The 13,856-nt window shown below is 37.3% G+C and overlaps 1 protein-coding gene across 4 annotated transcripts in view; it reads right to left on the reverse strand.

Annotated features, from left to right (window-relative positions):
• The window catches only part of sec16b (SEC16 homolog B, endoplasmic reticulum export factor), a 36,855-nt gene that overhangs the window by 18,258 nt on the left and 4,741 nt on the right, over window positions 1–13,856 (reverse strand). For all 4 annotated transcript variants that reach the window (XM_068218313.2, XM_073954081.1, XM_073954080.1 and 1 more), the window contains 7 exons: window positions 12,286–12,406; window positions 12,029–12,174; window positions 8,728–8,789; window positions 7,501–7,639; window positions 7,088–7,330; window positions 4,832–4,929; window positions 4,148–4,229 (listed from right to left, as the gene is read on the reverse strand). In XM_068218313.2, coding sequence (XP_068074414.1) covers window positions 4,148–4,229; window positions 4,832–4,929; window positions 7,088–7,330; window positions 7,501–7,639; window positions 8,728–8,789; window positions 12,029–12,174; window positions 12,286–12,406 — 891 coding nt within the window. The remainder of the gene's footprint in view (window positions 1–4,147; window positions 4,230–4,831; window positions 4,930–7,087; window positions 7,331–7,500; window positions 7,640–8,727; window positions 8,790–12,028; window positions 12,175–12,285; window positions 12,407–13,856) is intronic.

Below are 13,856 nucleotides of genomic sequence, written 5' to 3' on the forward strand. Positions count from 1 at the left end.
ATGGTAAGTCACCAAAGTCTTCCGCACGCATTCTATGGACCACACGTGGAGGTTCCAGATGGTGCCCCGTCCCTGAGAGAGGAGGTCCTCCCTTAGGGGAATGTGCCTAGGAGGGGCCACCACGAGGAGTGTGAGCTCTGAAACCCAGGTCCGTTTGGGCCAGAGGGGCGCAACAAACAAGAACTGCTCCTCGTCCTCCCTGTCTTTGCACAAAGTTTATGTGATTAGGCTCACTGGAGGAAACGCATATTTGCGCATGCCCGATGGCCAGCTGTGAGCCAGTGCATCCGTGCCGAGGGGGGCCTTAGTCAGGGAATAAAACAGCTGGCAATGTGCGTTCTCGGTGGAAGCAAACAGATCGGTCTGGGCTTCTCCGAAGCGCGCCCATATCAGCTGGACCAAATAGGGGTGGAGTCTCCACTCTCCTTGAGACACTAGCTGCCGTGAGAGCACATGGGCTGCACAGTTAAGCTCGCCCGGAATGTGGATGGCATGCAGCGATTTCAGCAGTGTGTGACTCCAAAGGAGTAGACGGCGAGCGAGCTGAGACATGCGGCGAGAGCGTATACCCCCCATACAGTTGATATAAACCACCGTCGCCATGTTGTCCGTCCTGACCAGCATGTGTTTCTGCTCCAGCACCGGTAAAAAGCGGTGGAGAGCCAGATACACTGCCAACAGCTCCAGGCAGTTGAAATGCCAATGCAGGCGGGGTCTGGACCACGAACCCGCAGATGCATGCTCGTTGTACACGGCCCCCCAGCCCATGCTGGAGGCATCTGTTGTTATGACAACATGCCTGGATACTAGCCCTAGGGGCACTCTGGCTCGTAGAAAAGCCAGATCCATCCAGGGGCTGAGGGTGCGGAGACACAGTGGAGTGATGCGCACCCGGTGGGTACCCGCGCGCCATGCCCGCCTGGGGACTCGATCACAAAGCCAACACAGAAGTGGTCTCATATGAAGCAAACCTCGGAATCGCAGCTGCCATATGCCCCAGGAGCCTCTGAAAACATTTTAGTGGGACCACTATCTTCCTGTGAAGCTCGTTTACACAGGAAAGCATTAGCCTGGCGCGCTCCTCGGAGAGGCACGCAACCATATCGACCAAATCCAGCTCCAGCCCGAGATAAGAGATCCTCTGCACAGGGCAAAGTTTGCTCTTCTCTCGGTTGACCTGAAACCCCAACTGGTCGAGGTGCCGAAGCACTTTGTGCATAAACAGCTGATCGCGAAACGAGGCTAGAATGAGCCAGTCGTCAAGATAGTTGAGTATGCAGATGCCCGCAAGGCGCAGAGGCGCTAGGGCACTCTTCGCGAGCTCGTTGAAAACCTGCGGAGACAGAGAGAGCCTGAAGGGGAGGACTTTGTATTGCCATGCTTGTCCTTCGAATGCAAACCGGAGAAAAGGGCGGTAAATATGTGTCCTTCAGGGCTATGGCTGCAAACCAATCCTGTGGACGGACGCTCCAAATCAAGCGTTTCTGCGTGAGCATTCTTAAAGGCACTTTGTATAAATGACAGTTCAGTCTGTACAGATTTAGGATTGGGCTTAACCCCCCGCTCTTTTAGGGCACGATGAAATACGGGCTATAAAACTCGGACCTCATCTCGGCTGGAGGGACCTGCTCAATTGCTTCCTTCTCCAGGAGGACAGCAATCTCCTCTCGCAAGACAGGGGCGCTCTCGAGGATAACCCTCATGAAAAGGACACCCGTGAACTTGGGAGGGCAGTAGCGAACTGAATCGCATAGCCGAGTCTGACCGTCCGTATGAGCTACCGCCACGCACTGAGAGGCTCTAACCAAGCCAGCAGAGTGCGCGCTGTTGGCACTATTGGAGCGATCGCTGACGTGCCAGCGGAGGGGCAGCTCGGGATGGGAGTGCTCATTCCGGGAAGCAGTGCGTTCCGAGGAAGAGCTGAAAATAAGAGAATTTCTCTTACCTTCCTCCATGGATCCCGCGGTGAGGTCAGAGTGAGAGAAAGGAGTCTGGTCTGCTGCACTCTGAGGGCCTGAGGCGAGGGGTCGCGGCGCTGCGAGCTGGAAGGCGGAGCGTCCCAGACTGGCAGTGCTCGGGTTTGCGCAATTAGAGAAAGAGGAAACTGCTCTTTTGGAAATTTGGTTGCCGCTGACCCGGAGGCCGGCAGCGATGAGTTTAGAGTCGTTGTGGACTGATTTAATAATCCTCGGCCCCCCACCGAGGAAAGAGCAGGTCCCCTCTTCTCCGAATGGCCCGTCCCAGGAACGCTTCGGGGTCCGTTTACTGTACTTAATGGAGCCCTGGGGTGGTGGCATCGCAGTCCCATGGGAGGATCGGCATTGCCGGCGTGGCGGTGGAGCGGGCAGCGGAAGCGGAGCAGATGTTCAAGCCACGGGTGGATGCCCTCGGCGAGGAGCTGCCACAGCGGAAGGGGCAGCGGGAGGAGCAGTTTTCCGAGCTCGCTGATAGATGACTTCACCCATCACCTTGGACTGCTCTTTCACCATGGAGAATTCCTGGGTAAACTCCCAAACGGTGTCGCCGAACAGGCCGGTCTGGGATATGAGAGCATTAAGAAAGCGAGCTTTGTCAACGTCACTCATATCAGCCAAGCTCAGCCAAAGGTGGCGTTTCTGGACCACTCATATGGCCATCGTCTTCCCCAGGGCATGAGCAGCCGATTTGGTGGTCATGAGAGCATAATCGGTTGCCGTGCAGAGCTCATGCAGCAAGCCCGGGGGAGAACCTCCCTTCAGCATCTCGGCCAGTTTCTCAGCTTGGTAGCGTTGATAGGTGACTGTAGCGTGCAGAGTGGAGGGGGTCTGACCTGCAGCAGTGTAAGCTCTGGCCATGAGAGACTCAGATAACCTGCACGCCTTGGAAGGGAGTTTGGGCGAATCTCCACGAGTGGAGCGGCTAGCACGCTCCACCTGGGGAATCGCCTTATATCCCCTGGCCGCTGCATCATAGAGGGAGGTGAGAGCGGGAGCGCACGAGGACCGGGCAGAAAAAGGAGCCCTCCATGCCTGCGTAAGCTCTCCGTGTACCTCCAGGAAGAAGGGGACGGGGTGGTCTAGAAGGCTTCGTATTTTTCTTCACCCCCAGATAGCACCCATCTAAGCAGTCCGTCCGCGGTTCTGGGGGACAAGCCATCTCCAGCCCCACGGCCAAAGCAGCCCGGGATAACATGGCTAACATGTCTGATTCCAGATCCATAACCATACTGACAACCCCCGGAGGGTGGCAGGGAGTCCGGATCTTCCTCAAGCATGTCAACCCGCCCTCCGATAGACATCACGTTTGATCCTCAAACAAATATTAATATTAGTCGAAGACAACACAGGTAAACACATCATGCAGTTTATAAATAAAAGTTTTTACTATTAAGGGAGGAAAATCCAAAACTATATAACCCTGTGTGAAAAGAAAAACAAAATGAAGACTTTGGAGTTGTGGAATTGTGTCATTTTTATTGTTGATTATAAGTTGGCACCATTAACCCTTTAGATAGGCCTGTGCAAAAAAAGTTTCTGGCTATTATATGGAGTTCTATGTAGTAAAATTGATAGATTATTATAAATTAGATTATAAACTGTGTGTGTGTGCATAAATACACTTACTATGTTTACTATGTTCTGAGAGTTGAGCTGCTTATTTCGAATGCACAAACCTTTGTTAAAGCTTGCATCTAGTCAAAGGTATTATTGTCAACTAAAATGAAAATAAATATATTTATCCTATAAGTTTTAATCTTCATGCAGAGTTTGCATGTTCTCCCCATGTTTGTGTGGGTTTCCTCCGGGTGCTCCAGTTTTCCCCACAAGTACAAAGACATGCGGTACAGGTGAATTGGGTAAGCTAAATTGTCTATAGTGTATGTGTGTGAATGAGTGTGTATAGATTTATCCCAGTGATGGGTTGCAGCTAAAAGGATTGCCACTGCGTAGAACATATGCTCGATAAGTTGGTGGTTCATTCCGCTGTGGCGACCCCAGATTAATAAAGGACTAAGCTAAAAGAAATGAAGAAATGAATGAAGCTAGTGGTTCATTCGCTGTGGCAACCCTAGATTAACAAAGGGACTAAGCCGAAAATAAAATAAAATAAAATAAAATAAACAGGTCAGAAGATAATTAGAACGTGAGCAGGAGATGTTGTGTATTACCATGGATACAGCTGGAATCCGTCCAGAGAGCAGCTGGAATAGAGTTTGCAGAGGGTCACTGGGAGTCAGACTGCCTGTAAATCTGTCAAAACATAAACATTCAATATGTCATGACCTGGATCTATATTTAGCTTGGCCTAACAGTATACACGCATAGCACACATACAAGATTTACATGTAAACAGCTCTATCAGTGAGTAAATTCATAACACACAAACAAACCTATTACCTTATCAACTCAAAACCAAGCCTAATAAAAAAGCCTAACAAGTCACTTCCATTAACCGAATGGATGCAATACCCAGTAATCCTCTCCAGGCATTTACCAATTTCTATTTCATGAATGAAAATGATATCAGGAGCAGAACTCACAACTGTCAGGATGTATAAATATAATCTCAAAATATCCGTGGCTCCACAACTGTCTTCACTCACTGTATATTTGATGGGACCTCATACCAGGGTGTTTACAGAGTGTAAAATTTGTTACTGCGATAAAAATACCTGCATAAACAATCAAAGCAAAATGGCTTTTATAGACACATACTGTACATGTTGTTATATGACATGAGCAGAAGATTCAGATGAAACATAACTGACACGGCAGTTATTATAGTGTTTACTGTGGAAATTCATGGGTCTCTAGCAAGAGCTGTATAATATCTGTTTTACAGCGCTACTGACCTGCTCAACACTGTGTTGTAAGACCTGCTGTCCATTTTGCTGGCCAAAAATAAGGCATGACCCCACTGACCACTCTGCATGGCCGACTCCAGAGCCTCCTGCAGAAAGGGAAGCATTGGGGGAATAGACGAGACATTTAAAGTTAAGTGACAAGCTTTTTGTTCAATGTTATTCTCTATATAATATAATATAATATAATATAATATAATATAATATAATATAATATAATATAATATAATATAATATAATATAATATAATATAATATAATATAATATAACGCAATATAATATAACGCAATATAATATAATATAATATAATATAATATAATATAATATAATATAATATAATATAATATAATATAATACAATATAATATAATATAATATAACGCAATATAATATAATATAATATAATATAATATAATATAATATAATGTAATATAAGGTGATTGTATGCTGGATAAGTTGGTGGTTCATCCCGCTGTGGCGACCTCTGATTAATAAAATCGAACAGAAAATTAATGAATAAATGAATAATATAATAAGCAGAAATCTATTGTCAAAACCCGAGATTATATTTTAGTAAGAGAATACATGTCAAGATAATAGAAAATAAGATCATTTCACAGAAAAAGAAGACAATAAACAATTAAAGAAAGAAAGAAAATTATGTATTATAATTATATTATATATTACATTTAATAAATTAAAATATTATAAGTATATATTGTATAATTTTTTCTATAATATACAAGCAATTCCAGCGTTATAGATGTGACATTTTCAGTAAAAACATAAAACATAAATACAAAGAGAAAGTATGTCAACAATTTATTGAAACATCTGTCTTTATTTTTCAAAAGAACTAATTACAGAGTTATGTGATCAGAAAAATATCAACCTGCAAACCTTTTTTTTTTTTTTTTCTGACATACTTTAACATTCTTTATTGAAATTCTGTGAATTAAACTACACAACCCAATAAGAAATAATGCTGATCAAAAAGATAAGAGTTGGTTCACTATTAAAGAAAAAAAACAGTCATTTTATTTTTTTTGCAATTATGAGGAAAAAGCTCCGTTATGGATGTGACAGATGTAAGTTTTTAAGGCATGGTTGACAATTGCATGGAATTGCTCTCACCTATTATATATTATAAATATTTACAGTTATAATAAGTATATTTTCAGTATATTTCAGAATTATTAGCCCCTCTAAATTAATAGCTCCCTGTTTTTTTCCCAATTTTGAAGTTTTTTAACACATTTCTAATCATAATAGTTTTAATAACTTATTTCTAATAACTGATTTTTTATCTTTGCCATGATGACAATAAATAATATTTGAATAGATATTTTCAAGACACTTCAATACAGCTTAAAGGGACATTTAAAGGCTTAACTAGGTTAATTAGATTAACTATGCAGGTTAGGGTAATTAGGCAAGTTATTGTATAATGACAGCTTGTTCTGTAGACTATCGAAAAAATATATAGCTTAAAGGGGCTAATATTTTTTACCTTAAAATGGTTTTTAAAAAATGCTTTTATTGTTTTCTCCAGAAGAAAAAAATATCAGACATACTGTGAAAATTTCCTTGCTCTGTTAAACATAATTTGGGAAATATTTAAACCAACTAATAGTTAGGGCTAATAGTTTTGACTTCAACTGTATATTATATTATATTATATTATATTATATTATATTATATTATATTATATTATATTATATTATATTATATTATATTATATTATATTATTCATTCATTTTCTTGTCGGCTTAGTCCCTTTATTAATCTGGGGTTGCCACAGTGGAGTAAACCGCCAACTTATCCAGCAAGTTACGCAGCGGATGCCCTTCCAGCCGCAACTCATCTCTGGGAAACATCCACACACACACATGCACACACACACTGATACACTACGGACGATTTAGCCAACCCAGTTCACCTGTACCGCATGTCTTTGGACTGTGGGGGAAACCGGAGCACCCGGAGGATACAAACGCGAACGCGGGGGAACATGTAAACTCCACACAGAAACGCCAACTGAGCCGAGGTTTGAACCAGCGACCCAGCAACCTTCTTGCTGTGAGGCGACAGCACTACCTACTGCGCCACTGCCTCGCCCCTTATATTATATTCTATAATATTATATTATATTCTATAATATTATATTATATTATATTATATTATATTATATTATATTATATTATATTATATTATATTATATTATATTATTTAGTTCCAAAACATCAACCTTTTTCCTCCCAGACAGCAATAGTTTGGTGTATTTTTGAAGGTTTTGCTCTTCAGCCTCTTTGTCAGTTGGTGGAAATCCAGTAAGGAGGTCAGAAAAGTTGAGGGTCTCTTTTTCTACTGTAGGTGTTTCACTCAGATCAATGAGACTTTTTCCATCTGCAGGCTCAGCAGTGTCCCCCCACACCCCCAGAGAACTGGACTCCCTCATTAGCAGTTCTGCAACATCTGAACCCAGAATTCTCTATACAAATATCAACACATACTCATATTAACAGTGTAAAGGGTGAAACACATGTCGGTAAGTAATTCTAATAAGCAGAATTATTATGAAGGGGTTTTAGTAATTGTAATACTGGTTATATGATCTTTAGATCAGGGTAATAATGAGTTAAAAAAAAAAAAAAAACTTACTCCATTCTGTCTGCACAGCAGTATTAGGAAATGCCACAAGAGGGCAGCAGATGTGTGGTCTTCTAATTTCTCGTCCTTTAGACACATCTCTGACATTTGAATGGCAAAGTTAATGGCATCCACTTTATGCAAATCCTCCCTATACAAAAGAGAAGAAAAACGCAGCTGCAGTTTAGTCAAGTAGATTCTACACACAGATTTACTACACACAGAGTAACAAACACACCCTATAACCAAATACAGACAGCCAGGGACAAATTAATTTAAATATAAGAATATGTAGCAGGATTATTTAGCAAGAAAATAAACCTAACTATGAAATGTTTTCTTCTGAAAATAAAAAAAAAGTTAAAAACTCCATAAACTGAGCTTCAAGTTCAAATGAAATCAATAGCCATATGATTTTGTTAGCTCACATAATCTTTGCATGTCATTAAGAATTAAAAATGTTTGCCTTTGTATTTTTTATGTGAAATCTGAAAATCCTCTTCCTGTTTTTTTATTTATTTATTTATTTACTTAAATTGTCAGATTACATATGTTTAGGAATTGGGTGTGGTTAACATACTTATCCACTCCCCTTTAACTGTCAGTTTTGACAACAAACAGAAATGATGATTAGCCGGTGTCTGTTAGGTTGTAATAACTCTTCTAAAACTATTTTCCAATCTTTCTTAATAAAATGCCTACTTAACAGCATCCATTCAGCTCGCAGTAGAAAAAAAACAAGCCATGGCCACTGTTTTTTAATTCAATAATCCATTTCTGTATAACTGAATCACAATTTGGAAAAAAAGTGGTCGCAGCTTACAGTTCATATGGACTTTAAACACAAACAGAAGCATCTTTGCAGAACAAAAATCTTTTGTTTGCTGTTATATTACTTTGGTCAAATATAACGTGTGAGAAACCAGTGTGAGTTTCCATGGTTTCCAATGGTGTGGTTGGCATTGTAGCTAGTACTGCATGTTTATTTTATGACTTGTAGCTCTCTAACACACACACAAACACACACAAACTCACACATCTAAGGGATTTAAATATGGGATTATGAGTAAATTAATTGTGGGAATTTTTTTTTAACAAATTACATGCTAACAGAAACTTTATACGCTTTGTTGCACACTATAGGAGTTAATGATTAATTAAATAAAATACATATAAATGAATCTAAGTTTATTTACTGATTTATTTTTTCAATAACAATAATATTTTGAACCTTCATACCTTGCCAGAGGTCCAGGAAAGTCTCTCATATCGTGTTGTGCATGTGTGTCACAGAGAATTACCTAAAATTAAAACAAAAAAAAACTTCAGAAGCAGTATGACATTTATGGGGTTTTTTTTTTTTTTTTTACAGTTTTTTCCAACTGCTTAAACACAGTTTTTTTGTTAAGCTCTTCTTTTCTTATTACACAATTTCTAAAACTTCTTACTCAAACTGCAAAACTGCACAGCAAATCTCCAGAACCAGAAGCTATTTCTCAGTCCTGAGCTTCAATCGCATAAGACACTTTTTTAAAAACACTACACACAACTCTACCAAAACCACAAAAATCTTACATGAAGTGACTTCTTTTTCCAAACACAACTAATGAAAATGTTACACTTATTCACCAGATCACACACACACTCACTGCTTAAATGTGGAAACACTTATTTCTTAAAAGATCACTAAACAATCACTGCTTTACTGTAGTATATAGACCCTATAAATGGGTCAAAGGCTGTTCTGGTGCAAAAAAAAAAGCCTGGTTCGCCACCTATGTACCTATGTAAACCTTGTAGTTTTGCATCTACCCCATATCCACTTTTTCAAAATCTATATGCCAGCATGACACCTTTCCAGGCAATTGATGCTCTCCACCCCCAAAACCCCCACACACAATTGTGTTCTTTACTGTCTTCTGGAGAATACTTTCACTTTACATATGTTTTTTTTTTTTTTTTTTTTTTTTTTAACATCCAGTATGTTTATGGTTTTGTTGTATGCTACTGTATACACTAGTAATGTTTGGCCTAATAAATATTTTTAGTTTATATACTAGTTTATATACTGGTTACTCCTCTCAGCAGTTCTGTCACTGTTGAACATTTTATTGAAATGTAGATATAAGCCAATGAAAGAGCAAAGAGATTTAGATTTAAAACAACAGTATTTACATGGTTTATCCAAACATTTACTATTATGAAAAAAGTGTCTGCCATTTGATGCAAATGCTTCAGTTTAGAGAATTGTGTGTAGAGTTTTGAAAAAAAGGTGACACTGTTTTGAAAATGTGTAAGCAGTTGGAATAAAACTGTAAACAGCAACTGGACTAATCACATTTAGAACATTTTAATTATCATTAAAAGTTAAATTATTGAACCTAAAAAAAATCAGAGAGACTCCAAAGTTTAGGATTTTAAGCCTTCTTATTTTCAGTTTTTTACAGATGCTAGGACACATTTCTCATTATTTAGGTATGTTTTGCAAAACTCTTCACACAATTCTCCTAATCGACTTTCAGCTTGGCAAAACAGTTCATTTCACATTAAAAATACACTACAACTACCAAAACATTTTATTCAGTTCTCAAATAAACTCATTGCTCCAGAACACTAGCAAAGGTTGATAGCCAACAAACACACTTTGTCACCCACAAAACAATGACCTAAAAAGAGCATTAACATGTAGCATTACACAGTGTTTTCTTGTGTAAAACAAGTACACATCTCTGTTTATAATTGCAATATATATTGTTTATAACCGCAATATATGTGACTGAAATTAATCAGACATGATGCAGAATTTGTCAATGTTTTATGCCATTTATTTATTTTTATTTATTTTATTTAATTACAAAATACAAGAATTTGTATACACACCATCCACTGATACAGATATAGTAGTAATGCTAATCTGTCTGGTTAAACTGCATTTTTAGATTTGAGTAACATTAATTAACTTTACATTAATAAATGTTAGTAAGCAGTTTAAAACTGCAGCTACAAATGATGTATTCTTGACTTATAACCAAATGTATAATGTGCTAAATAATTGTACTTTGATATCTTGATAATGATGAATTTTTCATTACTAAATTAAATATAGCATTATTTACAAACCATTTATTTAAGCATAGTTGGTTGTTTTTTAAGATCATTCAAAATAAGTTAGTTAATGATTAATAAACTATTAAAACTAACATTTATAATTTATTTATAAATTTATAAATAATTTATACATTTATAACTTATTATTTAGGCATATAGTAATGGTTAATTTGTATGTTAAGAAATGCTTTATTAACTCAACTTCATCCAGTTTTGTGACCTAATCTAAAGTGGGGACTATTTATGCTTTAAAATCCCTTATAAATAACAATTAAAGGCTCAGTTAAATTCTAAACAGGAAAAAAGAAAATAAACAACTTTAAACAACATTGATTTCTAATTATTTGAAGATACACAAATGAAACTGTATCAAACAAAAAGTAAATCTTTGCAGCCTTATCTAAAATCAAATGACTACAGTTTAAACATTGCACAATATTATATTGTTAAATTATTATATTGTTGTTGTTTTATCCAATTTGATGTCGTATATTGACACTCCAGTTATTCGGCAATACTTTTTAGACAAGATTGCAACAATGTATTGTTCATATGATGCCAAGCCTTTAATTGTCAAGGGGTTTATAAAGCATGAATAGTCCTCACTTTAGATTAGGTTTCCAAACTGCACAAAGTTCTGTTAATAAAGCATTTGTTAACAAGCATAGTAACCATTATTATACGCCTGAATAATAAGATACATAAATGTTGATTTCAATAGTTAATTAATCATTTACTAACTCATTCTGAATTATCTTAAAAACCTCCAACTATTCTTAAATACAAATGGTTTGTAAATAATGCAATACTTCATTTAGTAATTAAAAAGCAACCAATTGCAAAGTATGAAAGTACTATTATTAAGCACATTATAAATGTGGTTATAAGTCAAGAATACAGCATTTGTGGCTGCAGTTATAAACTGCTTATTAATGCTTATTAATGTAGAGTTAATGCTCAACAAATAATGAATTCACCAGATGCTAATGCTTATTAAATGTTTCATAGTGTGTAGTTATTATTTATTATAATGTGTTACATAATTTGAATTTTTTCAATAAAATTTTGCTGTCGAATTTTGCTGTCTTTTTCAGTTTTGCATTGTTATTATTTTGAACATAAGTTTAACAGTTTTAAAAACAGTATGTAAGCATGTGCAAAATGTCCTGTACGTACAAAGATTTTTGGCAGTTGTGTCTGAGTGAAAAAAGAATTTATGAAATTTGAGAGATGTAGCCATTGAATGCACTTTGTGCCAAAACAATAATAATTGATCCTCAGTTTAGCCCACATGGACTTCAGTTGTGTGAAGAGTCCTGCAAAAGTGACCAAAGTATTGAGAAATGTGTACTAACATCTGTAAAAAACTGTAATCCAACCCAACATCTCATACTATGCCTTAAAACTTAAGTTTGTATCATGTTTTTCTAACCTCCAGGCTGTGGAGTTCCACTTGAGCAGGCTCACCCTCAGAGGCCAGGGCTGGACTGACCCACACAAGCTGACCTGCCGGCCCAAAACTCACTGCCACATGAGGGATGCTGAACTTGAGTGGAGCGACCTCAACGGGCACAACACCTAAATCAGATGACCAACCACAGAAATTCTGAATCCAATGACCAATCAAAAAATAGTTACGCGTTAGTAAGATTAGATAGGTACTGTGTCTGAACTGTGGTTCTGACAAACCTGTGTGAGAAATGAGCTCAAGCTCACTCTGTTCAGCTCCATTCATATACTGACTGAGCTCATAGCTGCTTGAAGACAGACCCGATGCTTTAGAGTTGGCAAGAGCACTATTATCATACACCTGAAAATGAAAAAAAAGCTTTAAGTGCCAATGAACCGGAAGCTGTGATAATTTTTTTTTTTGAATTGTGACGTAGTTTCTAATGGAATAATAAATGACAGTGGCTTTTTCTACTGCGGGATGAATGGATGTAGTAAAATAGGCATTTCATTCATAAACATCAGGAAAGGGGTTTTAGAAGAGTTATTACAACCTAATAGACTCCTGTTCACAATTTCTATTTGTTGTCAAAATTCACAGTTAAACCAACATGATTAAGTATGTTAGCCACACCCATTACCTCAAAATCACGTAATCTGATAATTTAACTGAAAACAAACAGGAAGTGCACTTTCAGATTTCATTTTTTTCTTAATGACATGCACAGATGAATTGTTCACCACAAAACTGGCAATATGATGAGCTAACAGGAAAATACTCTCTGTTTTTATATGGCTTAAAAGTTTCCAAGTATTGTACTTGGAAAGACTGAATTATAGTAGAAAGAGAATCTGCCAGTAACCATATGAGTAATTGGTGGCTCATTACACTATGGCAACCCCTAATAAAGCAGGGATGAAGCCATAGGAAAGAGACAGAATGGGGCAGTACCTTTAATGTACAAATGAAATTAAAACTAGTCATATAGTTTTGTCAGCTCACACTGCTAGTTTTGTGGTCAACAATTCATCTGTGTATGTCATTAAGAGAAAAAAAAAATAGTTTGCAATTGTAATTTAAAATTAAAATCTTATGTTTTCAGTAAAATTCTCAGATCTAAGATCTAAGATCTATTAAGCTATTGGGCTTGCTTAACATATTTATCCACACCCCCCTTACTGTCAGTTTTGACAACAAACAGAAATGGTTATATTCCATAAAAAATGTGGTCACAGTCTTCGATTCATGTGGGCTTTAAAGGGACATCTTTGTACTTTATTTACCCCTAGAACACAATGCTAACTTAATCCTAACTGAAATACAGTATTTTTTAAGAGTTTATGATCTTTATGTCTCTATGACTATATTTACTTAATCAATAATTCAGCAACTGTAAAAATACTGTGAATTATAATTACAATTTAAAAATAGTAAAATATGTAATGTATAAGTGTGTTGCGAAGCTGAATATTCAGCATTATTAATAAAGTTTTTAGCATCAAATGATCACACAAATGCTCATTAAAATTATCATTAAAATTGAGAATTTTTATTTTTACATGATTCTTTGATACTTTTAAAAAATTATATAAAATTGTATGTATTATGATAGTAAAACATTTCCCAGAGATGGGTTGCGACTGGAAGGGCATCCACTGCATAAAAATGTGCTGGAAAAGTTGGTGGTTTATTCCGCTGTGGCGACCCCGGATTAATAAAGGGACTAAGCAGACAAGAAAATGAATGAATGAATGAATGAATGAATGATAGTAAAACAATTACAATTATTTACTTAATTATTATAAAGGCA

The sequence above is a fragment of the Danio rerio genome, chromosome 6 (assembly GCF_049306965.1).
Source record: "Danio rerio strain Tuebingen ecotype United States chromosome 6, GRCz12tu, whole genome shotgun sequence".
NCBI classification, from domain to species: Eukaryota; Metazoa; Chordata; class Actinopteri; order Cypriniformes; family Danionidae; genus Danio; species Danio rerio.